This window comes from Leucoraja erinacea, chromosome 3 (assembly GCF_028641065.1).
Source record: "Leucoraja erinacea ecotype New England chromosome 3, Leri_hhj_1, whole genome shotgun sequence".
NCBI classification, from domain to species: domain Eukaryota; kingdom Metazoa; phylum Chordata; class Chondrichthyes; order Rajiformes; family Rajidae; genus Leucoraja; species Leucoraja erinaceus.
This window is the reverse complement of record NC_073379.1, coordinates 16,916,215-16,942,377: the sequence shown is the minus strand read 5'-3', so window position 1 is coordinate 16,942,377 and position 26,163 is coordinate 16,916,215. Positions and strand designations below refer to the sequence as shown.

The following is a 26,163-nucleotide window of genomic DNA, read 5'->3' as shown; positions in this document are numbered from 1 at the left end:
TCATCTGCAAACAAAGACAGACCAAATCCTCTCTCTAATTTACAAAATATGTCGTTTATCATGATATTAAATAAAACTGGATTGATAACACTTCCCTGCGGGGTTCCATTCTCTATTTCTACAGTCTCTGAGCTGACACTCCCAACCATTACTTGTATTGTTCTACTCAATAAAAAATCCTTAATCCAGTTGAACATTCGTCCCCTGACTCCCAAGTCAAAAATTTTAATCATTAATCCCTCCTTCCACAAAGAATCATATGCCTTCTCAATATCAAGGAATACACTCACTACTGTTTCCTTGCATCTAAATGCCCTTTTAATATTCCTGATCCAAAACTGATAGACTCCATCGTAGACCTTCCATTCCTAAAGCCATTCTGTACATCAACAAATAGTCCTCTGGTTTCTAAAAAATAAACTAGTCTGTTGGTTACCATCCTCTCCATAATTTTACAGAGCACTGCTGTGAACGCTATAGGGCGATATGAATTAGGGTCAGATGCCTCTTTGCCCGGTTTTAAAATAGGGACCACGACTGCATGTTTCCATTCCTTTGGTAAATAACCCTCTGCCCACACAGTATTAAACAAAGCTAAGATTTCATCAAGTACAGTATCATCCAGATGTTTAAATAACTCATACGACAACCTATCTCTCCCCGGGGTGGTATTTGCCCCAGGCATAAGTGCATCCTTCAACTCTTTTATAGTAAAAAACAGATTAAAGGTGTTATCATTTACTAAACTCCTCTCCAGCTTCCACTGATTAACTGCCATCAGCTCAGTTCTCTTTCTACACCTCTCCACTCCCATGCACTCTGATCTATGCACTGCTTGAAAACTGTCAACACACATGTCTGCTTTTTCCTTATTGGAGACTGCTACCACCTCACCCTTCTGCAACACTGGTAACAAACTTCTTTTATATACTCCTGACATTCTACGCACAGCTGACCACAAATGCCTTACTGGATTTCTGGGCCTAGCGTACCACAAAACTTCCTCCAACTATTCCTCTTTGCATCCTATACAACTAGTCTTGCTACTGCCCTTAACCGCTTGTACTCCATTGCATTGACCAAAATTGGATACTTTCTTAATTTTCGATAGGCTATAATCCTATTCCTTACAGCTTCATCGCATTATTTATTCCACCAAGGAACAGACATACGGGACCTAGGTTCCTGCTTCACAGGAATAGTACAAGCTGCCTCATGAATCATGAGACTAATGGAAGTATTCCAACTATCTACAGAACCCTCACTATTAACCTCTCCAACTAAACTTTGAGCCTTCTCTTGAAATGTATCCCATTTGGCCTGAGAAAAGTTATATCTAGGGACTTTCTTTTCCACTTCTCTCCTCAAATCCCTACCAAACCTACATAAAATTGGATAATGATCACTACCCAATGTATATCTATCCATTGCATCCCATTCACCAATTCTTGCTAAATTTGATGAAGCAATTGATAAATCTCAACTCTCCAAATGTCTCTCCCCTTTCACCCACCTCTCCACCCCATCTCTCTCTCTCTCCCTCCCTTTCTTTCTCTCTCTCTCTCCATCCCCCCTCTCCCCTCTCTCTCTTCATCCCCCCTCTCTCTTCATCCCCTCTCTCTCTCTTTTCATCCCCTCTCTCTCTTTTCATCCCCTCTCTCTCTCTTTTCATCCCCTCTCTCTACACCCCCTCTCTCGCTCTTCACCCTCTTTCTCTCCATCCCCTCTATCTCTCCCCATCCCCATTCCCACTCTCCATCTCCTCCCTCCCCTCCCCCATGTGAGTGGGTGGGGAAGTGCTTTGTGACGCGGAGGGGGCGGACGGGCGGGCGGCGTGCATTGTGACGCAACGACGCGCATTGTGACGCAACGACGCGTATTGTGACGCAGTGACGCAGAGGCCTTGCGGCGGCGGCGGCGGCGGCCTAGTCTTGACGGCGCCATTTTGCGAGGAGCGGACGCTCGGTCTGTGCGGCGCGGCGGCGGCGGCGGCGGCGGGGGGTTGGGGTTCGTGTTGGCGTTAACGTTAACGTTAACGCAGCTCCCTGGTCCCGGGGCGGATCGCACCGCATCGGATAGATTGGCCGTGCTCCAATCCACCTTCCACAACCCCCTCGTGACCCATGGCGGCGGAGAGCCGGGATGATAAAGGTAAAGGACGGCTCGGCTCGGCTCGCTGGCAGCAGGAGCCGCAGTGGCTGGCGGCCGCGGCCGCTTTTGTTCCACTCATCCCTGGGCCTGCGCTTCTTCATAAACGCACAGCAGCAGAATTAGATTGCTATATATTGTTTACAGTGAACCCAAGTTCACATATTCTTGTTGTGCTGCTGCAAGTAAGACTTTCATTGTTCTGTCTGGGACACATGACAAAAAAAAAAACACTTCATAAGTTGAAGGGACAGAATCAGGCCATTTGGCCCATCAAGTCTACTCCGCCATTCAGTCATGGCTGATCAATCTAACCACATTTTCCTGCCTTCTCCCCATCACCTCTGACACCCGTACTATTCAAGAATCTTTCTATCTTTGCGTTAAAAAAATCCACTGACTGTTGCCAATTCATCCTTCTGTGGCAACAAAATCCACAGATTCACCACCCTCTGACTGAATACATTCCTCCTCATCTCCTTCCTAAAAGAATGCCCTTTAATTCTGAATAAATTTCTCCTTATCTCCTTCCTAAAAGAACGTCCTTTAATTCTGAGGCTATGACCTCTAGTCCTAGACTCTACCACCAGTGGAAACATCAAGAATACAACAAAAAAACAAAGATATATTACCATGGTAGACAAACATTTCATGTTGCTGTCCGCTTAAAGAGGAAGAAGATTGGACTTTTTTGCCTTCCATCACAGTGAGGAATGTGAGGAATCCGCTGTGGTGGATGTTTATGTTAACATTTATGTAGCTGTTCGTCTTGTTGCTTTTAAAACATGGCTGTATGGTGATTTGCACATCACTGTACCTTAATTGGTACATGTGAGAATAAAAGACCTTTGAAACCATAACCCCTTCCCAAGTCCCAAATCATGGCTGATCTATCACTCCCTCCCAACCCCATTCTCCAGCCTTCTCCCCATACCCTCTGACACCAGTACTAATCAAGAATCTATCTCCCCCCTGTGGTCCGCATCTAAACAGATCAACGCTGCAGCGACTTCTCAACCGTCTGAAGAAGTGTCTCGACCTGAGACGTCACCCATTCCATCTATCCAGACGTGCTGCCTGTCCGCTTTGCTCCCCCACCATTTTGTGTCCGCGGTGTAAACCAGTATCTGCAGTTCCTTCATACATATTGAGTTCATTCATTCAAGGGCTGCCTGTCAGACAATGCACTGTCCCATCTAGAAGTCCATCCTCGAATGGAGCATCTGTTTCTGCTCCTATGCTCTTGAAATTGTCACACATACTAAACTTTTTATTTTCTTAAACTAAACTTTTTATTTTCTTGTTTATAATATTGTTTGTTTACATCTGTTGTGCTGCTGCAAGTAAGAATTTCATTGCTCTATCTGGGACATATGACAAAACACTTGACTCTTTTTACTCTTTATAAGTTCAACAAGCAGAATTAAGACAAGAATCAAGCCTATTCCGCCATTCACCTCATGTCTGATCTGTCTTTCCCTCTTAACCCCATTCTCCTGCCTTCTTCCCATAACCCCTGATACCCGAACCAATGAAGAACCTGTCAATCTCTGCCTTAAACATACCTAGTGATTTGGCTACCACATCCATCTGTGGCAATCAATTTGGTCAGATTTGCTACCCTAAAATCGAAGTGAAATGTTGCATGCAACATTCTCCTCCACAGATGCTGCCTGTCCCACAGAGTTTCTCCAGCACTTTGTGTTTTGCTGAAGATTCCAACATCTGTAATTTCCTGTGTCTCAATTTTAGGTTTCTGTTTATTATTGTCACATGTACCATGGTACAGTGAAAAGCTTTGTGTTGCATGCTATTTAAATAGATCAGTGATATGGAAGGGTCTCGACCCGAAACGTCGCCTATTTCCTTCGCTCCATAGATGCTGCCTCACCCGCTGAGTTTCTCCAGCATTTTTGTCTATGGTAGATAGATACAATCAGTTCACACAGTACAGTAGATAGAGCAAATGGGAAGTTACAAGGTGTGACCCAAAACATCTCTGGTCCATTCCTTCCCCGGATGCTGCCTGATCCGCTGAGGTCCTCCTGCACTTTTGCCTTCTGTGAACAGTTTCTCCTATTAAGTAAAATTGATAGATAATTGAGGTAATAATCTATCAAATAAACCAAATTAGTTCTCTCATTTCTGTTAGTCCATAATTGTAATTTAACCTTTGTTTAGCCTATTCAGTATGAATAAATTGTAAGTAGCTAAAAAGTATTTGATGCCAGTTGAAAGTTTTGTGCAATTATCATTTCCATATTTCTAATTTCCAATGATATAGCAGACCTGTCAACCCTTCAGTTCATTGCTGGGTCTTAGAGTAGCCCACCAGGTCCATTTCACAATTTACTTCATGGGATATGGGAGGAAAACAGCACATTGGGTGAAATATATGGTAGACAAAAGTGCTGGAGAAACTCCCCCCCCGCCCCCCCCCATGAAGCTGCTCGAGTTTGTATTTTGCTTCAGATTCCACTATCTGCCATCTCTTGTGTTTTTTATCTATGGAGTTAGGTTTCATTCACGGACCAACCATGAAAAATTAAAACGTCTCCATAATACAAAAAGACTGGTCAAACGGATGGCGGTGGAAGGCATTTTGTTATGGAATGCTGCCTCAGAGCAATATGAAAACACAATTTCTACCATTTTAAAAATTCTTTCATGATATTCCAAAACATTGTAGATCCAAATGGTTTCCGTGGCATCACTATGTACTCCCATAAAGAGTTTTGTGATAATGACCGGATATTTTTTGTGTCATGTGCAATAGGCTGAATATAATTTTATCTAGATGCAGTGAAAAGTGCCTTTGACTGTCATTTTAACAATCATCCATCCTTTGCTCTTTGCTGCAGTGTAAGCTGTGCCCCTTGATGCTATTGGTTTTAGTGTAGTCATCGACAAATGGAACATGGAATAAAAGCATAAAATGCTGAATGTATTTCGGTGAGGCAGCATCAGAAGAGAGAATCTGAAATCACATTTTATGTTAATAACCTCAATAATTTGTACTGATGAATATTGTCATTGACCCAAATTATTCACTCTTTCTATCTCTGTCGCTACTGCTGTACATATGCAGCAATCTCTGTGTTAAAATTATCCAAATGTTCATCTAGACCAGGGGCTTCCAAACTTTTCAGCATGAGCGCCACATTATATACTTGGCACATTTTTGTGGGCTGCAGCAAAAAAATAAAGAAATGTCACACACACACACACACACACTCGCGCATACACACACACAGACATAGCCACTTATACTTATCACATGTGGACTCTCACATACACAGACACATAGATCCGCACGCACACACACACACACTTATCACACGCAGCCGACTACCGATCCGCCGATCTCCACAGGGCTGCCGAGAGAGAGAGAGAAGGGGGGGAGATAGAGAGGGGGAAGGAGTGGGAGGGGGGAGAGAGATGGGGAGGGGGGGGGGGGGGAGAGGGGGTGTGAGAAAGGGGAGAGAGAGAGAAAAAAAATTAAAGGGCAGGGGAGGATTCCCCCGGCAAGCGACGGCGGAGGCCTGGTCAAAGGGTCCAGGTCAGTGTGTCGCCCTGGAGCGTGAGCTGCTCACGGGTCACCCTCACAGGGAGAGACCGCTACACACCCACCCTGGCCGACCCTGCCGCCAACTAGCTCCCCCCCCCCCTCACAGCGCCAGAGACCCGGATTCCATCCTGTCTACGGTGCTGTCTGTACGGAGTTTGTACATGTGTGGATTTTCTCCGGGTGCTCTGGATTCCTCCCACACTTCACGTTAGTAGTTTAATTGAATTTGTTCCGAATGTGTGTAGAATAGTGCTACGGGCATTGCTTTGATGGGCCAAAGGCCCTATTTCCGCGCTGTATCTCTAAAGCTGCGCAACCACAGAACCCGCTAAATAGCCCGCTGCACGGAACGTGTTTAGAGCTTGCTGCGGGCCAAATAAAATCTCGTTGCGGGCCGGATGTGACCCGTGAGCCATCATTTGGAGACCCCTGATCTAGACATTCCTTCTATGACTTTGCATCCACCATTCTCTCAGGCAGTGTATTTCACATACTTGCTATTCTCCGGGTAAAAACATCTCTAAATCTCTTGGAACTTTTACACGAGACAATAGTATATTGTCCAATACCCTTTACCCTAAATCTGTGCCCTCTAGTTTTATCTACGTTTGATCTGGGAATTAGATTCCTCTAGTCTACCCTGCCTATGCTTCTCATAATTTTATACAGCTCGCTCACATCCTTTCTCCTTATAATGGAAACCCTCCAGCACAGGAAACACCACGGTGTCTCTCCTCTGCATCCTCTCTAGCTCTATGGTACCTTTCCTATAGTGTGGTGAACAGAACCGCACACCGTACTCTGCCTGAGAATTTGACCAATATTTCATAAAATTGCTCATTACCTACCTACCTTTGCATCAATACCTTGATTATTGAAGGCCAGTATTCCATGTCGTCGTAACCATTTTATCAAGCTGCATGCCACGTTCGAGGATCATTAGATTTAAAGTTCCTCTGTTCCTCAGTACTCCCTTATACCTTACCTTGCATAGTATTTATCTTAGCCTCATCGATACGCCTAAAACACATCACCTCGCATTAATTAGTCTGAATTAGACGCAGTCATATAGCGTTGAAAATGGCCCAACTTGCCAACACTGGCCAACATTACCCATCTATACTGTCCTACCTGCTTATCCCTCTAAACCTGCTAAGGGTGCTTATCCCTCTAAACCTGTTCTATCCATGTTCCTGTGTAAATGTTTCTTAAACTGCGATAGTACTTGCCTCAACCATCATTTCCGACCGCTCGTTCCATACACCTACCATCCTTACCATGAAAATGTTTTACCTCAGGTTCCTATTAAATCTATCCCCCCTCACCGTTAACCTATTTTTGATTGTCCTACTATGAGCAAGAGACAGATCGTCTAACCAATCTATTCCTCTCATGATTTTGTACTCTTTCAACGGACTATGTACCTGTACTCCTCGATCCCGCTCCTCTACAACACACCCCAGAGTCCCAATGTTTAGTGTGTAGGTTCTGCCCATGTTAATGCTCCCAAAATGCAACGTCTCACATTTTTCTGTATTAAATTTCTTCAACCATTCCTTGGTCCACCTGTCCAACTATTTAAGATCCTGCTGCAATTTTTGACAACGATCTTCATTATCTACAATACCACCAACTTTTGTGTCATCTGCAAACATGCCATGTACTTCCAGTTACAGGCTTCTAGTCCAAGAAGCAACCTTCTAGCATCACCCTCTGCTTTCTTCCATGAAGCCACTTTTCTAACCCCTCACTGTCCATCTTCAAATCCAGTGTTAAAACGCATTTGTACTCCCTGGCTTTTGACCATGCCTGAGGCTTTGCTTCTGTTTGTGGTGTTTTTGATGTTTCTTTATTTTACATGTCTTTTCCTACTATTTCTTTTGATTGTTATTTTTGGTGTGTATTAACTTTTTTGTCAATGATTAGTGATGTACAGCACTTTGTTGCAGCTATGTTTGTTTTTAAAGTGCTCTATAAATAAAATTATTATTATTATTATTATTATTATGTCAGCTAGTGCCCTCCATAATGTTTGGGATAGAAACTAATTATTTATTAATCTGTACTCCATAATTTGAGATTTGTAATAGAAAAAAATCACGTGCACATTATCGGATTTTAATAAAGGCCATTTTTATACATTTTGTTTTCACCGTGTAGAAATTACAGCAGTGTTTACTCATAGTCCCCCCCCCATTTCAGGGCACCATAATGTTTGGGACACCGGAATGTCATGTAAATGAAAGTAGTCATGTTGAGTATTGACTGCTTGAAGTCTGCGATTCATGGACATCACCAGTTGCTGGGTATCTTCTCTGATGATGCTTTGCCATAGAATTAACTGCCGGTCAATGAGTTTTGAGGCATTTGTTAGAACTTTAGCAGATGGGTCTATACACTTCAGAATTCAATATGCTACTACCATCAGCAGATGTATCATAAATGAAGTTAAGTGAGCCAGTATCTTCAGCAGCCATACATGCCCAGGCCATAACACCCCCACCACCGTGTTTAACAGATGAAGTGGTATGTTTTGGATCTTGGGCAATTCCTTTTCTCCTTCATACTTTGCTCTTGCTGTCACTCTGATACAAGTAAATCTTCGTCTCATCTGTCCACAAGACCCTTTTCCAGAACTGTGGTTCTGGCAAACCGTCTTTGGGGCTAACCAGTGGTATGCATCTTGCGGTGTAGCTTCTGTATTTCTGTTCATGAAGTCTTCTGCGGACAGTGGACATTGACAAATCTGCACCTGACTTCCGAATGTTTCTGATCTGTCGGACAGGTGTTTGGGGATTTTTCTTTATTATAGAAAGAATTCTTCTATATTATAGAAATAATTCTTCTGTCATCAGTTGTAGAGGTCTTCATTGGCCTGCCAATCCCTTTGAGATTAGTAAGCTTACCAGTGCTCTCTATATTCTTAATGATGTTCCAAATAGCTGATTTTGGTAAGCCTAAGGTTTGGCTGATGTCTCTAACAGTTTTATTCTTGTTTCTCGGTCTCATTATGGCTTATTTTACTTTCATTGGCACAACTTTGGTCCTCGTGTTGATAAACAGCAATAAAAGTCTCTAAAGGTGATGGAAAGACTGGAGGAAAGACTAGATGCTGAGAGCTCTCTTATACCTGCAGTAAGGAGACAATTAAACACACCTGAGCAATTACAATCATCTGTGAAGCCATGCGTCCCAAACATTATGGTGCCCTGAATTGGGGGGGGGGGGGGGACTATGTATAAACACAGTTGTAATTTCTACATGGTGAAACCAAAATGTATAAGAATGGCCTTTAATAAAACCTGACAATGTGCACTTTAACCATTGTGATGTTTTTCTTATTACAAATCTTAAATTGTGGAGTACAGAGGCAAATAAATAAATGATGGGTCTTTGTCCCAAACATTATGGAGGGCACTATCTCCCCTTGGATCCCATGGGATCTAACCTTCCAGAGCAGCCTACCATATGGAACCTTATCAAATGCCTTACTAAAATCCATGTATGCAATGTCTACAGCCCTGCCTTCATCGACCTTTTTGGTCACATTCTCTTTCTCAGCCCATATCACCAACACATTGCTGTCACCCCTTAATCATAAGACTATCCTCCAGGCCTTCAATCATGGGATTCACTTGCTCAATTAAGTCATCATCAGTCTCTTTGGTGATATTTTCTTGACATTCTCAGTGTACAGCAGACTATCCTAGAATGTGGGTACACAAAAATGCTGGAGAAACTCAGCGGGTGCAGCAGCATCTATGGAGCGAAGGAAATAGGTGAAGTTTTCGGGCCGAAACCCTTCTTCAGACTGATGGGGGGGGAGAAGGAAGGAAAAAGGGAGGAGGAGGAGCCCGAGGGCGGGGGGGGGGATGGGAGGAGACAGCTCGAGGGTTAAGGAAGGGGAGGAGACAGCAAGGGCTAGCAAAATTGGGAGAATTCAATGTTCATGCCATCCGGACGCAAGCAACCCAGGCGGAATATGAGGTGCTGTTCCTCCAATTTCCGGTGTTGCTCACTCTGGCAATGGAGGAGACCGAGGACAGAGAGGTCGGATTGGGAATGGGAGGGGGAGTTGAAGTGCTGAGCCACCGGGAGTTCAGGTAGGTTATTGCGGACTGAGCGGAGGTGTTCGGCGAAACGATCGCCCAACCTCCGCTTAGTCTCACCAATGTAAATCAGCTGACATCTAGAGCAGCGGATGCAGTAGATGAGGTTGGAGGAGATACAGGTGAACCATGGGTCCTTGAATGGAGTCGAGGGGGGAGGTGAAGGGACAGGTGTTGTATTTCTTGCGGTTGCAACGGAAAGTGCCCGGGGAGGGGCTGGTACGGGAGGGAAGGGAAGAATTGACAAGGGAGTTGCGGAGGGAGCGGTCTTTGCGGAAGGCAGACATGGGGGGAGATGGGAAGATGTGGCGAGTGGTGGGGTCACGTTGGAGGTGGCGGAAATGGCGGAGGATTATTTGTTGTATTTGCCGGCTGGTGGGGTGAAAGGTGAGGACTAAGGGGACTGCCCTTGTTGCGAGTGCGGGGATGGGGAGAGAGAGCAGTGTTGCGGGGTATGGATGAGACCCTGGTGCGAGCCTCATCTATGGTGGAGGAGGGGAATGCCCGTTCCCTGAAGAGCGAGGACATTTCCGATGCCCTGGTATGGAACGTCTCATCCTGGGAACAGATGCGGCGTAGGCGGAGGAATTGGGAGTAGGGGATGGAGTCTTTACAGGGGGCAGGGTGGGAAGACGTGTAGTCCAGATAGCCATGTGAGTCAGTGGGTTTGTAGTGTATGTCGGTCAGAAGTCTGTCCCCTCGGATGGAGTGAATATCCTAGAATGTGTCAACCTTCGAGTGCTTGTTGAAAAAAACACTTTTCTCGGATTTTGCTACTACAGTTTGCTCGTTTATTTTGTGCCTCATGATCTGGAATGCCAAAGCCTGGCTATATTTTTCATAAATTGTACTCCCAAGTTCTGCCTTCTGTCCTCTGTAACAAAGAATGTAAGGAATGTGCGATGAAGTTGGATTATTACATATGGCATCACATTCAAGGAGAAAGATTGCCTAAGATTTGATGACACATTTTATGCTTTAACATTTAATAATTTGAGATGACAAAATAGTGAATGGTGAAGCCTTATAAATAACAGCCAAAGTCAAACCAAAGTCCCACCTCCGACACCATGCTCAAAGTACTAATGATACAGTCATTATATATCATAACAAGTACTTTAATTTGGATACATACAGAAACCATTGAAATGCGTACTACAGGCTCCGAATCATGTTGAACTAACCAGCATGGCTGCCCGCATGCCACCAGGTGATGGTGTAGAAAACCTGATATGGATTATGGATCAGGTCATCAGCAGCAAAACCAGACCCGGATCAAATCAGCAATACTGTTTCATCTACAGTCATCTTTTCACAGCAAATCCAGTGAAACTTTAACATTTTCTAAGCTTTTATAAAAATGTAACATCCATTTGTTTCACTACATTAGATTGGCTGTACAAGTAGACATGTAACAAATGAGACATATAAGGTAACGGATGAATTTCTTGTTTTTTAGATGGTGAAGTCAATGTTTTGGATGATATCTTGACAGAAGCGCCTGATCAAGATGATGAGCTTTATAATCCTGAAAGTGAACAAGACATTAGTGAGAAGAAAGGTATGATGTAATAGTGATAGTGTGTTTGGTGTTTGGATTGACAGTATATTCAGCAATGCCACTCAAAGAGCCTTTGGCATTATCGTGGCTGAGGTGCAATTGGTTCGTAGGTGTAGTATGGTTTTGTACCCGAAAATTAACCCAAAATACTATTTTTGTCTGTGACGTAACTTTATTCACCTTTACTTGCTTTGGAAAGTGTTCATTTGTTTTTAAGAATTGTCGGAACGTTGGCTTCTTTCAATGATTGTGATTTATCTAATTTATTAAAAAGGAAATTGGTCTAGTTTTTTAGATTTTCAATGAATCACCTGTTTTAGGATTACTGGGTTTTGTGCTTTGGATTACTCAGCACATGTTGCTCCAGCAGTCTAGGGTGCTCCTCTGCTGAAGGCAAACTGGAGTCCAGTTACAATGTCTATTTGAATGGTCAGTACTTGATTACATTCATTACACAGTAACATTAAGGGATGTTTTAAAGAATTGTTTAATCTGATTTACATTGCCACAATTCCAGTAATAAAAGTCAATTTCAATAGGTACTCAATAGCACCAGCGATAACTTCTTTCGAGAGGGTATTCTTATGACATTTAAATCCATGAAAGCAAATGTATTTAATCAATATTGCTTTATATAGTTATGAATCAGCTAATTACTTATAGGAATTGTTGTATTTTCATTTTATTTGCGTATTTGACTTTGAGCCATAAAGAATATCAACCTTTATTGAACAGCATCAAAAAGAAAAAATGAAAAGGAGAGGGCTGACAGTGGTGATGGGAAAAGGCAGAAATCTTCCAGCCATTCGGCACGGCAAGTTAGCAAACGATCTTCCTGCCCTTCTGCAGGAGATAACATAAAGGCCTCCCTTTCAAAAGGTAGACATCTGCCAGCCTTTAAGAAGGATGAATACCAGCGATACGAACGAAGCAAAACTGCCAGCAGTGAGAGAAAGAACCATGCGCCAGGTTCTCGGGAATCGCAGAAAGATCGAACTGATAAAGTTGGGAGTAGAAGAAGAGAGTCTCTCAGAAAAATGAAATCAGCCACTCCTGATCAGTCCGAAACATACGGCATGGTAAGACAAAACAAATATAAACTAGATAATGTTTGCAGTGGCCGTTTTCTGAAATATTATTTGTACCCATATCTAATCTGAAGAAGGGTCCTGAACTGAAACATCATCTATCCTCCCCTCCAGAGATGCTGTCTGACCTGCTGAGTTACTCCAACACTTTGTGTCTATCTTTGGTATAAATCAGCATTTGCAGTTCTTGGATTCTACATTCCAACCTATCATTTATGTGTCTGTCACTTGGTCCCTCGAGTCTGAACCTCTACTTGATAAACTCAAGTCTGTCCTGGTCATTTGGTTAGCTCTGTATTTTCTAATACACTTGGTAACGTTTGTCAGGTCAAGAATCTATCATTCCACTTCTACCTTAAAAGTCTGCTTCCATTGCCTTTTTGAGCGAGAGCGTTTCAAAGAAGTAGCTTCTCCCACAAGAGATAGCATTCTTTCTGCACCTATCAAGACCTTGTCAAAATTTCATTTGTTATATTTTTTGACTAAAATAATTGCACGTAGGCCAGTGGATATTGTTGACATGGATTTTTTTTTTAGTAAGGCATTTAGCAAAATCCCTTATGGTGGGCTGAACTAGAAGATTAAAATGCATTAAAAATTGGTTTGGCCAGTGAAGACAGAGGAGATTGATGGAGGAATCTTTCCCTGGTCTGTGACCAGTAGTATTCCGCCAAGTTCCGTGTGCATGCATGTGTGCAGGACATGCTGATTAGTAATAGTAAGTGTGCAGATGAAACAAAAGTTGGAGATGTGGGTAATGAAAAAGATTGTCAAAGGAAATAGCAAAATATTTGGCAGGAGTTTAATCCGGGCAAGTTGCAGTTTTGCACTTTGGCTCGGAGAAATTGTGCAGAAAGTAGCACGACCCTCTGGACCATTGATATTTCTGGGTTCAAGTCCGTAGCTGAAAGCGTCAACAGAAATGGAGAGGGTGGCATGTCTGCCCTCATTGATCAGGCCAACAATAGTCAGGTAGTCATATTGGGGCTGTATAAAACTTATATTGTGGCTATGAGACTGTGTGGACACGAGACTGCAGATTCTGGATTCTTGAACAAACTCAAGACGTCATCTGTGTATTTGGAGGACGCATTTGGAGTATTGTGCAGATCCTGTTGCTCCATTACAAGAAGGATGTGGGGGCTTTTGAGGAGAGGGTGCAGAAGAGGTTCACCAGGATGTTGCCTAGATTCTGGGAGGGATAGATAAGGTAGACGGTCGTTTTCCAAGGGTAGCATATCAGAAGGCATATCCTCAAAGGAAACGTGCAAAGTTTTTTTAGGATTCTTTCCAGGATTAACACTCGCGTCATATATGTCTCTAGCCATCTTTTTGTATCCTATGATAGTTATTGCCTAACTTCTTCCCAACTTTAATTATGCTCTATAGTGAGGGTCAATAGCTCTTGCATTCATCTGTCATCTCCTTGCTTTCCATTATTTGCATTTTCTTGCAGTTCGGAGGCCGCAATTTCTTATATATAAATAATAGTATGGAAATTTAAATTATTTACCTGTAATCTTTAAATTGAATTATCTATTTTTAAACAGACTGGTCCGAGGATGAATGTGGCAATTTTTCGTGGTGATTCACTCATTTGTACTTTTAAATATGGCTAGTTAAATTGTCCTTTATTTGACAGAATGGTTTTATGAAAGGAGCTTTTGTTATATATAAAATTTGAGTAAATAGTGTTTACTGCACTTTCATGCACTGTGTTCGATTGTGAAATCATTTGTTTCAAGTAGATCTATTTGGGAGGCTTTTGTTCAATGGTCAATTCCCTTGTCTCCTTCTGCCCAAATTTAATTAGGCCGTATGCTTTCAGTTTCTGTCTAGCTGAATGGTTGGTTGGACCACCTAGCGGCCTGACATTTACAATGGACGTCCAGTCCTTTTACTCCTGCATTCCCCATCAGGAAGACTTCTGGGCCACCTGTTTATTCCATGAATGAGACACAATCAGTTTCCCTCAAATAACACTCTACTCTGTCCTCTCCCTTTACTTTTGATTCCTCATACTTTTGCTAAAGGTGTAGTTGTGATCCAAAATCAGCCTTGTTCCAGTTTAGGACCTTAAAAAGCCACTGATGGATGGCTACATTAAATATATTATGGTTAGGTGCTTTTCTTTAACCTGCTTTCTTTCCCAGCTTTATTTTCCCTGCTTAGTTTTGCACAACAAAATATTGCCCCATGATTTGTTTTTTTTAAATAATCTGCGATTTGGACGTATTTAAAGGACCCGAATAATGTATGATTTAGGTGAAAAGTGGAAGAATGATTTGTGTTTTTTTTCTTACAAACAATTTCCCCAATTCTACAACATTTGTAATCAATTACCGTTTTAATCAACTAGATTTAATAAAAAAAATATTTTTGTTTACATTGTCTGTGTTTGTCTTTTAATTTGAGCATGCCTGTTTTACCAAAGTTGTACTTTTTAATGCAGAAGACTTTGAGGAATATCGAAGACGGTGTTAAAATGCATCGATCAGGCCATTCATCCAAAGAGGAAACTCATTCCGATTATCAATCAGAGGTTGAAATTGATTCTGAGGGAAACACCTCTTCTGAAGACCATGACAATCAGGATGAGGCTGCAGACGAGATTAGGCCCGATGAAGATGATCCTGAGGAAGAGAAGGAGGGAGAGGAGGAGGAAGTAGAGGAGGAAGAATATGAACGGGATATGTCTGAGCAAGATGATTTCAGAGAGCGAGATCCCAGAGAAAACAAGGAGGAGGGCCATGAACAGGATTATGATACAAGGAGCGAAGCCAGTGACTCTGACTCTGAGTCTGTCTCATTTTCCGATGGAGAGTCAGCCACAAGATCTGGAACTGATGCATCAGGTAACTCCAATTTTGAAAATACGTGTTAAATTAATGCAACTTTATTGTACACTGGGTGTTTATTAAGATGTATGCACTTTCTTCATTTTGAATATTGTGGCAAAAACATTGTGAGAAATCCTATTTATCACTTTATAGTTTCGATAAACTCCTGTTGACATCCAATAAGCTAAAAGTGATATCTGGTAGCAGTTGTCAATAGGACTGTTAATATAGCGTGGTTTATGGCTAAAGTGCTACTAATAGTCCATTGTGTTTGCGGTTTTTAACATGTCACCAACTTACTGATCTAGCGTACTGAACAATTAGTCTGTTTATAATTGGCCAGTACGCTGGATCAGTAAACTGGTAAAATGTTGGCCAGCTTCCTGATTTAGAGTACTGAACAGTTCCATCGCTAATACAAACCAGCAAAAACTCTGCTGTGCATATCTTGATTATGACTGAGAAAACACATGGCTATACATTTTGGCTGAGGTCCTATGGAATAGTGGTAAGTGTTTCAATATGTGTTTGCAAGAAAGACTGTAAGAAGGGCTTTGATGTAATTTTGACAAACAGCACTTGGCTTAAGTATACAGTTAATGATGTCATTATCTTTCTGTTGGAAAGCTAGAGAGCTATAGACATATATTTTCCATTTTCAAGTTATATTTTTATTTGTAAAAATACTTTTAGAGTGATATATCTTAAAATAAATTAGAAAACTCAAGAGTACAGGAATTGAGATCATCTTAACGGTATAATCATTCCAGTTAGATTTTATAATAGCAACACTTGTATTTCACTCATCGTGTTTGTCTAAATCCATGGTAATACGGAAATAGAGATTATTAGAAAGGGCAATGTGAAGAGATTGTGATAAACCCAGTTTACAAAGATGAAAATCTTGGTCCAGTACAGCTGTCTGTTTCAATGTTTCCACTTCCTAATCTGTCTGATTAATTTAGTCAATCTTTCCATGCACAATTCAATCGTGATCCCTGCACTTTTAGTTTAATTTCTCCCTCTTGACTAAAAATACAACAAAACATTCAAAATTGGTATTATGGGGCAGTTATTAAAAGCTAAAAGCAAAAGATGGGGTTTATCAAATGTGTAATTTTAGGGGGTTGAAAATTTTATTTTTCAGGCTATGCAGATCATAGCTCTACATTGGCACCATTGTAGTGGTCAAGACTATATATAAAATTGGTCACTAAGTTTAAGATATATAGATGAAACCACATAATGGCACCAACTTGGGCCGGCCTTACAATGTGACAAAATGGGAATTTCTAAAAATTTAAAATAGACAAAAATAAAAGCTTACCCGGGTTCCAGTAACCTTTATTTGCTCAGCTCTTCCTAACGAATTCATTAAATTTCGCCAGCCAGCTATCAAATTGGATTTCTTAAGCCATACACAAATTAGACTCCACTGCTTAAAATGTTGGTGTTATTCTTCCCACATTTCCATTCCAGATTATTGTTTCCCTTTTAAGTTGTCTCTTTAAAAATATAGAAAACTGATATTCAGGAATGTTGTATTTTGGTACAATTACATTAAATCTTCAAATTCATCACGTTGTTTAAAATTTAATGTCCTCTGCAGCAACATGCTTTTTTGTTGGCCACTTTGAAAAGCATTTAAAGTCTTCAGTGGTAAAGATATAATGAATAGAAGAGAAAAGGAACTTGTTTTTAGACATATGCACGGGTTGAAAGGTGAAATGTCTAGTTGAAGTGAAATTTCTGCCATTCTCCAAAAAATACACCACAAAGCAGTATGTGAAAGAAAAGACCTGGCTATAGAAATACGAGAATCAAACAAGAATTTCAGTGAAGTGATTTGTAACTTAAAAGCATAATTTATATTGACGCTTCGTGTGTTAACACAATCATCGAGGTTTGTTAACTGTGACCATGCTGACTGCTTGGTGACTTAATGTAGAGCACTGCTTAGCCAGGACTTAATAGTACCAATTTTTTTAGATCTTTGATCTGCAGTACAGTTGACTTCAGATTAGTGAGTACCCACACAAAGACTGGAATGTCCAAGTTAAATTCCTGGTGAAAGTTAACACTTGAGTGTAAAATAACCAAATTATCTAGTTATTGTATAGCCAAACTTCTCTTGAGCACTTGGCTTAGTGCTAATAGATTAGTGTAAATTAATTGTTAACCTTGTTTACTACTGCTACGCACTTTTGCTGTAAAACCAACTTTTGACTTCCTATATGTTGTACTTTATGGGCGATTGGGTAAAATAATGAGTTTTATAGTGCTCACAAATTATGGGCATGGGTTATTCCAAATCATGGGTAGTTGTAAAGTAAACTGCTCAGCCACGCAAGGTGCTTCAGGTGACTACTTGGAACACTTTATCACTGTGTAAATTCAACACTTCAAGATCTGCCATTTGTTTATGCTGCTAAATATAGTCCAATTAAATAACAGCTTTGTGTTGTAGGTGATTACCCACAGGGACAGAGATTGCAGCTATTCCCTATAGCCAATGGGCAGTGAAATTATTGTTTGCTCGTTTACTGAGAGCAAAGGTATTGGGAGATATTACAGAACAAAGCCCAGATATTGATTATTAAATTAAGCTGTTGCCGTTTTTTTAATACATTTGGGAAATGTTAGCATGTAAAGGATTTAAAGTGAGATGCTTTCATTCATTCATCATCAAGACTGTTTCTCTCACCACTGTTAAAATATTGATAGTGTTCTAATAGCAACATTCATCGTGATACTTGAGATGGTTCATTAGGTCATCCAAAGGTTGATTAAATTATTCCTGAGTTTATAATTTTGCTTCAGATCACTTATCTGGATTCAACTGTACTTTTAAAAACGATGACACTGCTTCATTTGTAGCAGAAACTGGACCTTGGAACAAAATGGTTCAGTCTACACACTTTTACTGCACTTTAATAACTTTCATCAAGTTCAGACTAAATATAGTGAAATTTTCAACCCCCATCAATCTTACTGCAGTATCAGTGATTCATAGTATAATTAAATAGAATTGTTATAAATTAAATTTTCTTCAGACGATGAGACAGATAAAAAGGAGAAGAAAAAGCGATCTAGAGACATTTCTCCAATTGTGTTTGATAGGAGTGAAAGTTCAGCATCCGATTCGTATGCAGGTATGTTTTGTGTTTCATTTGGAACTTGTTGTGCTTGGAGCTTAAATAGCAAGGGCCTAATGGGTTTTGTGTACTGTAATGCAGGATCAGAGAAGAAACATGAGAAGCTGTCATCATCTGTGCGTGCAGTACGTAAAGGTATGGAAACAACTAGCTTGGGAGGTTAGCATAAGGCAGCATACCCTCTGTGCTGCTGCCGAGCAGCTTGGAAAGCCACTGTGCCATGCTTGACAATGTTTGCACTTAATATTTCAAGCTCTAAAGTAAATATTGTCTGCCTTTTATAATTTACTAAAGCTGCAGTGCTCCATAATTTATAAAATCTCAACTGGAAGCTAAGTGATACACAAATGGTGAAAGGAAGCACTGTTAAATTTTGTATAGACTTTATTTGTGATATTTGTGTAATTCTATAACATTTTTGAGGAAGCCATCAATTGTTTGTGCAAGTCTATTTTAACTTTCCCCAGAAAACAACATTACTTTGAAAATGGCAGATTTTCTGTCCATTTGCTGTCCATTTATCATTTAGAATTCCCTTGTATGCTGATGCACACAGTTCTTCTGGTTGCACATTGTTGGGTTTGATCTCATCACGCCCATCTTGCATGACATTGCTGACGCACATACTGCATTGTTGATTATTGAAGCAGTAGCTGTGTGAGATTATTTTTACTGATTTTTCCATCAATTCTATTCCTGGGTAGCCCTAAGGATTTTTTTTGGCGTGATTGCGAAACACTGCTTTAGAAATGATGGCGCAATATTAATGTGGAATGAACTTGTGATCTCAAACAAGTCTGTGGACCCAATATTTTGGACTTTTTAGGAGGGGATGTAAAAATTGTGTAGCATTGTAACTTTATACAATTTTGAACTTTGGAACATACTCCAGGAGTTAAAGTCTAAACTATAGAAAAATGTTAAGCATTTAAGCGAGTCAAGATTAAAATCCTGCTTGTTTCTTTTTCTAACTGGATGTTTCTTGAGAGACATATGCTATATATGCTTTTCTAATTACTAATGCTATTTGCAGCAATTTGTGGAAGAGGCTGCTGGATGCAGAATGAACTGAATTGATTTTGTTTTCCACTTATTAATTAACTAATGTAATTTTCTCATGGGATACACAGCTGGGAAGGATTACTGAAATATGACACATGTTTCTTCCTGTTCATTGTACAGGTTAAAACACTCTAAACTGGCATTCTATGGTCTGGCAACTGTCATGGTCCAGCATGTTTCCAATCTGCAGTAAATATCCGTAAGAATCAATTAATTCTACCTGAGAATTCTACCTGAGAAATGAAGATTTGAACTATTATGTGGTTAATCTCAGTGACAATATTTCTAACTTGTGGAAATGTCAGGTTACAGATAGTTCTCAGAGCTCTTTGTAACACAGGGATTGTCTACACTTAATCTACACTTAAAAAGAACAGTCTTGTTTTGAGGGAGATGATTGGGAGCAATTTATGTGATCCGCACAAATCATGTCCTAGGAGAGCTGGACTAGAGAGTTTCAACCTATCATTTGATTCCTCTTGCAAAGTCTATTACTAATATGGATACATTTTTCCTAATGCACTGGAAAACAGATCAAAGATTCTCTACATGATCACCGTTCATTTATGTTGTGGGATTTGTCTGTTATCAAGATGAGTCTGTCAAGCAGCATTTTGTGGGTCCATTGTGTCCAGGTGGCAGTGATGACAAGTGATTCTTTATTGCCAATGTTTTCTACAACCTTTTGGTATCAGAATTGTTTTCTCGATTGATTACTGGCCATCCAGTATCCACAATTTGATTTTTTTTTTTTTTACCAATCCCAACATGAGTCAACCTTCAAAGTACAGATTTGATATAATCTAAGTGTTTGCTATTGAACTGGTGGTTATTTTCAGCTCAGACAGATGTTATTAATAAGAAGCATTTGTATGCATTTATTTTTTATGGAAAGAAAATATATTTAACATGTTAGTTTATTCCAGAAGTGTAAATGTTCTTCCTTGTCTTGGGTGAAATTATGCCATTTATTTACTCACTCAATTTGCACAGGTGGCTTGTATACAGGACTTTATACATTTATATTTGCTATTAACAATCGTATACAGAAATAGAAGACCAGATAATTTTTGTGGTTTTTTTCCATCACTGAATCGCATGTTATATAAAGTTAGACACAAAAAGCCGGAGTAACTCAGCGGGACAGGCAGCAACTCGGGAGAGGAAGTAATGGGTGACGTTTAAGGTCGAGATCCTTCTTCTTCAGTGTTCAATCAAGCAACATCGCAAGTGAACGTATGGAAGATCTTCCATAAACATCAAATGAGACAGATTTTTGATGAATTGTCGAGCTTTGCCTGAAGCACTACAACATAAAAAATATTGTTTTTTTTACAGTGAAAATCAGCTGCTACACTGAGAAACTTTTGAATGTTTTTGTTTTGGGCTGCATCATGTAGAAAAACATGTATAGGAAACTTTGGAAACAATTAAAAAATAATTTTGTGACTTTGTTTTTCCCACGGCACTAAAGCTTCTTAGCTGTCAACTACTACGAACAATTTAATACGAGGTTAGGTTTAACATTGCGTTTACATGGGATAATTATGCATGTAGATGAAGCAGATGAAAAATTCTACGTGTGTGCCTTGAGGGACCAAAACATATATTAAGAGTGTAATTTAAATCTCCATTTAATGTGTGTTTTTACGTAATATGTAACTGAAAATCACAACAGCTACTTATGAGAAACCAATGGTTTGGATATTGGATATTACTGTTGTGAAAACAAGTTTGGAGTTAGGTTATCAGTCCATTTTCAGGGGTGATTATTGAGATGTTTATCTTGCATTTTGTCAAAACCAACTGTGCATATAATGACAAAATGAGAAGCTTTGTTGCACTGTGATTATTTTGGCAACCCGAAGGTTTAGAGAAGGTTTTTGCACTTTTTAAAATTCTAGTTTTCTCTAGGATACATCTAAAATTGCACTGCATTAAATGTTAATGGTGAACAAATTTAACCTGATCTGGCCCACATTCCTTAATTCCATAAAGTGAGCATCACTGAATTGCACAATTTGGCTATTAGTTCGTCATTATAATAATTAATCAAGTCTGATTTATATTTATCAACGTTGAACACACTGATGGTCAGATGGTGTAAGCTGTACTCAACTATTCCATTGTTTCTGTGTCCTACTGCACCGGTGTAAAATTTCATTTTCCTATCAATCATACCTTGAATAAATTTAACAGTTAAAATCATATAATGGAATGTGCAGATTGGAGCAGTTTGTTCCATTGTGTCTTTTCGGTCTATTTGAAAAAGTAGCTACGTTGAACCCACAGACACGCTTTCAGGTTGATTGTATTTATTAACAGTTGCAAAATTCCTGTGGGATTGTCCAATTTTGTCTTTGGAGTTTTAAACAATATATTTCTTAGCTGTTATTAAAATGTTGCGCTTATAATATTACCATGGTTTTAATGGGTGGCTGTTTTATGTGCTTGGAACAAAGATGTTAGCTGCAAAATACAATCATCAAGCAAAATGGATCTGTATTCTTTGCAGTTATTTAAAGTAATTTTATATTTACATCTTTCAGATCAAACTAGTAAACTGAAGCATGTCCTTCGAGATGCACGATTTTTCCTCATAAAGAGCAATAACCATGAGAACGTATCTCTGGCAAAAGCGAAGGTATAGAAAATATTTTAATGCTGCCATTGGGAATGATACAAATCAGCAATTAGCAGTTGTTGTCTTCCTGTTGACATAAAACATATTGTGCAGTGACATTTTGAAGATATTTTTCAGCGAGTTTCCAGTTTCACAAGCTGAAATTACACCAGCCACTTTTATAACCTGTTCAGTTTTTAAACTACAGCTTACAAGTTGCAACAGGAAATTGCAGACAGTATTGCTGATATACATCGATTTTTGATCTTAGTCATTCAATATTGAATTTGAATAAAAGCGTGCTATTGCTGCTAATGGTTTAAATGTGCCATTCAGTGGGATTGCTTTGTTCTAACATTTTCCTGACTTTTAAAGCATAACCTTTTCCTTTTTCTTTACTTTCAGGGTGTGTGGTCTACATTGCCAGTAAATGAGAAGAAGCTCAACACTGCTTTCCGAGATGCTCGCAGCGTTATATTGATATTCTCTGTTCGAGAAAGTGGAAAGTTTCAGGGTGAGAAAACAATGTTCCATCTATGAATGAAGTTGTGCTGTGTTGATTTTGTGATAGGCTGGCAACTCCTGCATTACAGCAGATTGGCCAAAATAAGTTCTCCCTTATAGAAACATAGAAATTAGGTGCAGGAGTAGACCATTCGGCCCTTCGAGCCTGCACCGCCATTCAATATGATCATGGCTGATCATCCAACTCGGTATCCTGTACCTGCCTTCTCTCCATACCCCATGATCCCTTTAGCCATAAGGGCCACATCTAACTCCCTCTTAAATATAGCCAATGAACTGGCCTCAACTACCTTCTGTGGCAGAGAATTCCAGAGATTCACCACTCTCTGTGTGAAAAATGTTTTCCTCATCTCGGTTCTAAAAGATTTCCCCCTTATCCTTAAACTGTGACCCCTTGTTCTGTCCTTCCCCAACATCGGGAACAATCTTCCTGCATCTAGCCTGTCCAACCCCTTAAGAATTTTGTAAGTTTCTATAAGATGCCCTCTCAATCTTCTAAATTCTAGCGAGTACAAACCGAGTCTATCCAGTCTTTCTTCATATGAAAGTCCTGACATCCTAGGAATCAGTCTGGTGAACCTTCTCTGTACTCCCTCTATGGCAAGAATGTCTTTCCTCAGATTAGGAGACCAAAACAGTACGCAATACTCCAGGTGTGGTCTCACCAAGACCCTGTACAACTACAGTAGAACCTCCCTGCTCCTATACTCAAGTCCTTTTGCTATGAATGCGAACATACCATTCGCCTTCTTCACTGCCTGCGGCACCTGCATGCCTACTTTTAATGACTGGTGTACCATGACCAGGTCTCGTTGCATCTCCCCCTTTCCTAATCGGCCACCATTCAGATAAAAGTCTACTTTCCTGTTCTTGCCACCAAAGTGGATAACCTCACATTTATCCACGTTATACTGCATCTGCCATGCATTTTCCCGCTCACCCAGCCTATCCGTCACCTTGCAGCCTCCTAACATCCTCCTCACAGCTAACACTGCCCCCCAGCTTCGTGTCATCCGCAAACTTGGAGATGTTGCATTCAATTCCCCTGTCCAAATCATTAATATATACCGTAAATAACTGGGGTCCCAGCACAGCCTTGCGGTATCCCACTAGTCACTGCCTGCCATTGTGAAAAGGACCCATTTACTCCTACTCTTTACTTCCTGTCTGCCAGCCAGTTCTCTATCCACATCAATACTGAACCCCCAATACCATGTGCTTTAAGTTTGTATACTAATCTCTTATGTGGGACTTTGTCGAAAGCCTTCTGAAAGTCCAGATATAACAAATCCACTGGTTCTCCCTTATTCACTCTACTAGTTACATCTTCGAAAAATTCTATAAGATTCGTCAGACATGATTTATCTTTGATAAATCGATGCTCACTTTGTCCAATGATTTCACCACTTTCCAAATGTGCTGCTATCCCATCTTTAATAACTGATTCTAGCAGTTTCCCCACTACCGACGTTAGACTAACTGGTTTGTAATTCCCCGTTTTCTCTCTCACTCCCTTTTTGAAAAGTGGGGTTACATTAGCTACCCTCCAATCCTCAGGAACTACTCCAGAATCTAAAGAGTTTTGAAAAATGATCACTAATGCATCCACTATTTCTGGGGCTACTTCCTTAAGCACTCTGGGATGCAGCCTATCTGGCCCTGGGGATTTGTCGGCCTTTAATCCATTCAATTTACCTAACACCACTTCCCGGCTAACCTGGATTTCACTCAGTTCCTCCATCTCATTTGACCCCCGGTCCCCTGCTATTTCCGGCAGATTATTTATGTCTTCCTTAGTGAAGACAGAACCAAAGTAGTTATTCAATTGGTCTGCCATGTCCTTGTTCCCCATGATCAATTCACCTGTTTCTGACTGCAAGGGATCTACATTTGTTTTAACTAATCTTTTTCTCTTCACATATCTATAAAAGCTTTTGCAGTCCGTTTTTATGTTCCCTGCCAGTTTTCTTTCATAATCTATTTTCCCTTTCCTAATTATGCCCTTTGTCCTCCTCAGCTGGACTGAATTTCTCCCAGTCCTCTGGTAGGCTGCTTTTGCTGGCTAATTTGTACGCTTCATCTTTTGATTTGATACTATCCCTGATTTCCCTTGTTATCCACGGATGCACTACCTCAAATGGAATTCACAAATCTCTACCGATGAATCGGGCACATGGAGTTAAAATTTTATTGGTGGGGGGGGGGGGTGGAATAATGATTTTCCATGATACACAGATGTTCGATGTTTTGCTTTGCGGAGAATTGCAACATGGACAGGTTTCTAAGGCCTTAGGAGAGGCACAAAAAGCTGGAGTAACTCAGTGGGTCAGACGGTATCTCGGGGGAAAAGGAATAGGTGACATTTTGGGTCTTCAGGACTCAATATCCTCAACTCCTCTGATAAAATTGAGTTTGATCAGTCTGAAGAAGGGTTTCAGCCTGAAACGTCACCTATTTCCTTCGCTCCATAGATGCTGCTGCACCCGGTGAGTTTCTCCAGCATTTTTGTGTTCCTCTGATAAGATGTGGGGGCAGTCAATATATTGTAACTTCTGTGAGAAGTTGTATTGTAAACATACAATAGCACTTATTTCCATGCAAGAACATTTGTGAATACTTAAACCAGTGTCATTTATTTAAACCAGGAAGTGTCTTTCTAACCCTTTCTGCAAAACCTATAATTAAGTTTTAACTGTTTGATATTTGGAGTATTTGGAAGGTATTGGTCAACCTGAATTAATGAAAGGAACAGCCTGGTGCTTCCAATTCTCATTCTTAACATAAAGCATTATCAATATCTGAAAATAAAGTGAATTCAATATATGTATAATATGAGCATGTCTTTAATCCATTAATTGTATGTAACTTAATATCATTGGTTTGCAGGATTTGCTAGACTTTCATCAGAATCTCACCATGGAGGGTCTCCGATACATTGGGTGCTGCCTGCAGGAATGAATGCCAAAATGTTGGGCGGTGTCTTTAAAATTGACTGGATTTGCAGGTAAATTAAAATATAAAAATGTTAAAGACATTATTAGAGGTGCAGTTTGCCATTCGATACTGTGGTTATGGTGCAAAAAACACAGACTCTTGGTAGAATCTGGAGGTTTAAGCAGCACTTGTGGAGACAAAGGGATGGTCAACACTTCAAATGCATTTCATAGAAACATAGAAATTAGGTGCAGGAGTAGGCCATTCGGCCCTTCGAGCCTGCACCGCCATTCAATATGATCATGGCTGATCATCCAACTCAGTATCCCGTACCTGCCTTCTCTCCATACCCCCTGATCCCCTTAGCCACAAGGGCCACATCTAACTCCCTCTTAAATATAGCCAATGAACTGGCCTCAACTACCCTCTGTGGCAGAGAGTTCCAGAGATTCACCACTCTCTGCGTGAAAAAAGTTCTTCTCATCTCGGTTTTAAAGGATTTCCCCTTTATCCTTAAGCTGTGACCCCTTGTCCTGGACTTCCCTAACAT

General features: G+C 40.4%; 1 protein-coding gene across 5 annotated transcripts in view; it reads left to right on the top strand.

Moving 5' to 3' along the window:
* The first annotated feature begins 1,874 nt into the window (after window positions 1-1,874).
* The window catches only part of ythdc1 (YTH N6-methyladenosine RNA binding protein C1), a 46,077-nt gene continuing 21,788 nt past the window's right edge, over window positions 1,875-26,163 (top strand). Inside the window, exons 1-9 of one of the 5 annotated variants that reach the window (XM_055632198.1) lie at window positions 1,875-2,151; window positions 11,285-11,386; window positions 12,122-12,465; window positions 14,927-15,329; window positions 18,368-18,466; window positions 18,551-18,604; window positions 22,081-22,175; window positions 22,560-22,668; window positions 25,566-25,683. In XM_055632198.1, the coding sequence (XP_055488173.1) occupies window positions 2,124-2,151; window positions 11,285-11,386; window positions 12,122-12,465; window positions 14,927-15,329; window positions 18,368-18,466; window positions 18,551-18,604; window positions 22,081-22,175; window positions 22,560-22,668; window positions 25,566-25,683 (1,352 nt within the window). In that variant the 5' untranslated portion in view covers window positions 1,875-2,123. The remainder of the gene's footprint in view (window positions 2,152-11,284; window positions 11,387-12,121; window positions 12,466-14,926; window positions 15,330-18,367; window positions 18,467-18,550; window positions 18,605-22,080; window positions 22,176-22,559; window positions 22,669-25,565; window positions 25,684-26,163) is intronic. The other 4 variants (XM_055632196.1, XM_055632197.1, XM_055632199.1 and 1 more) reach the window with 4 other exon arrangements.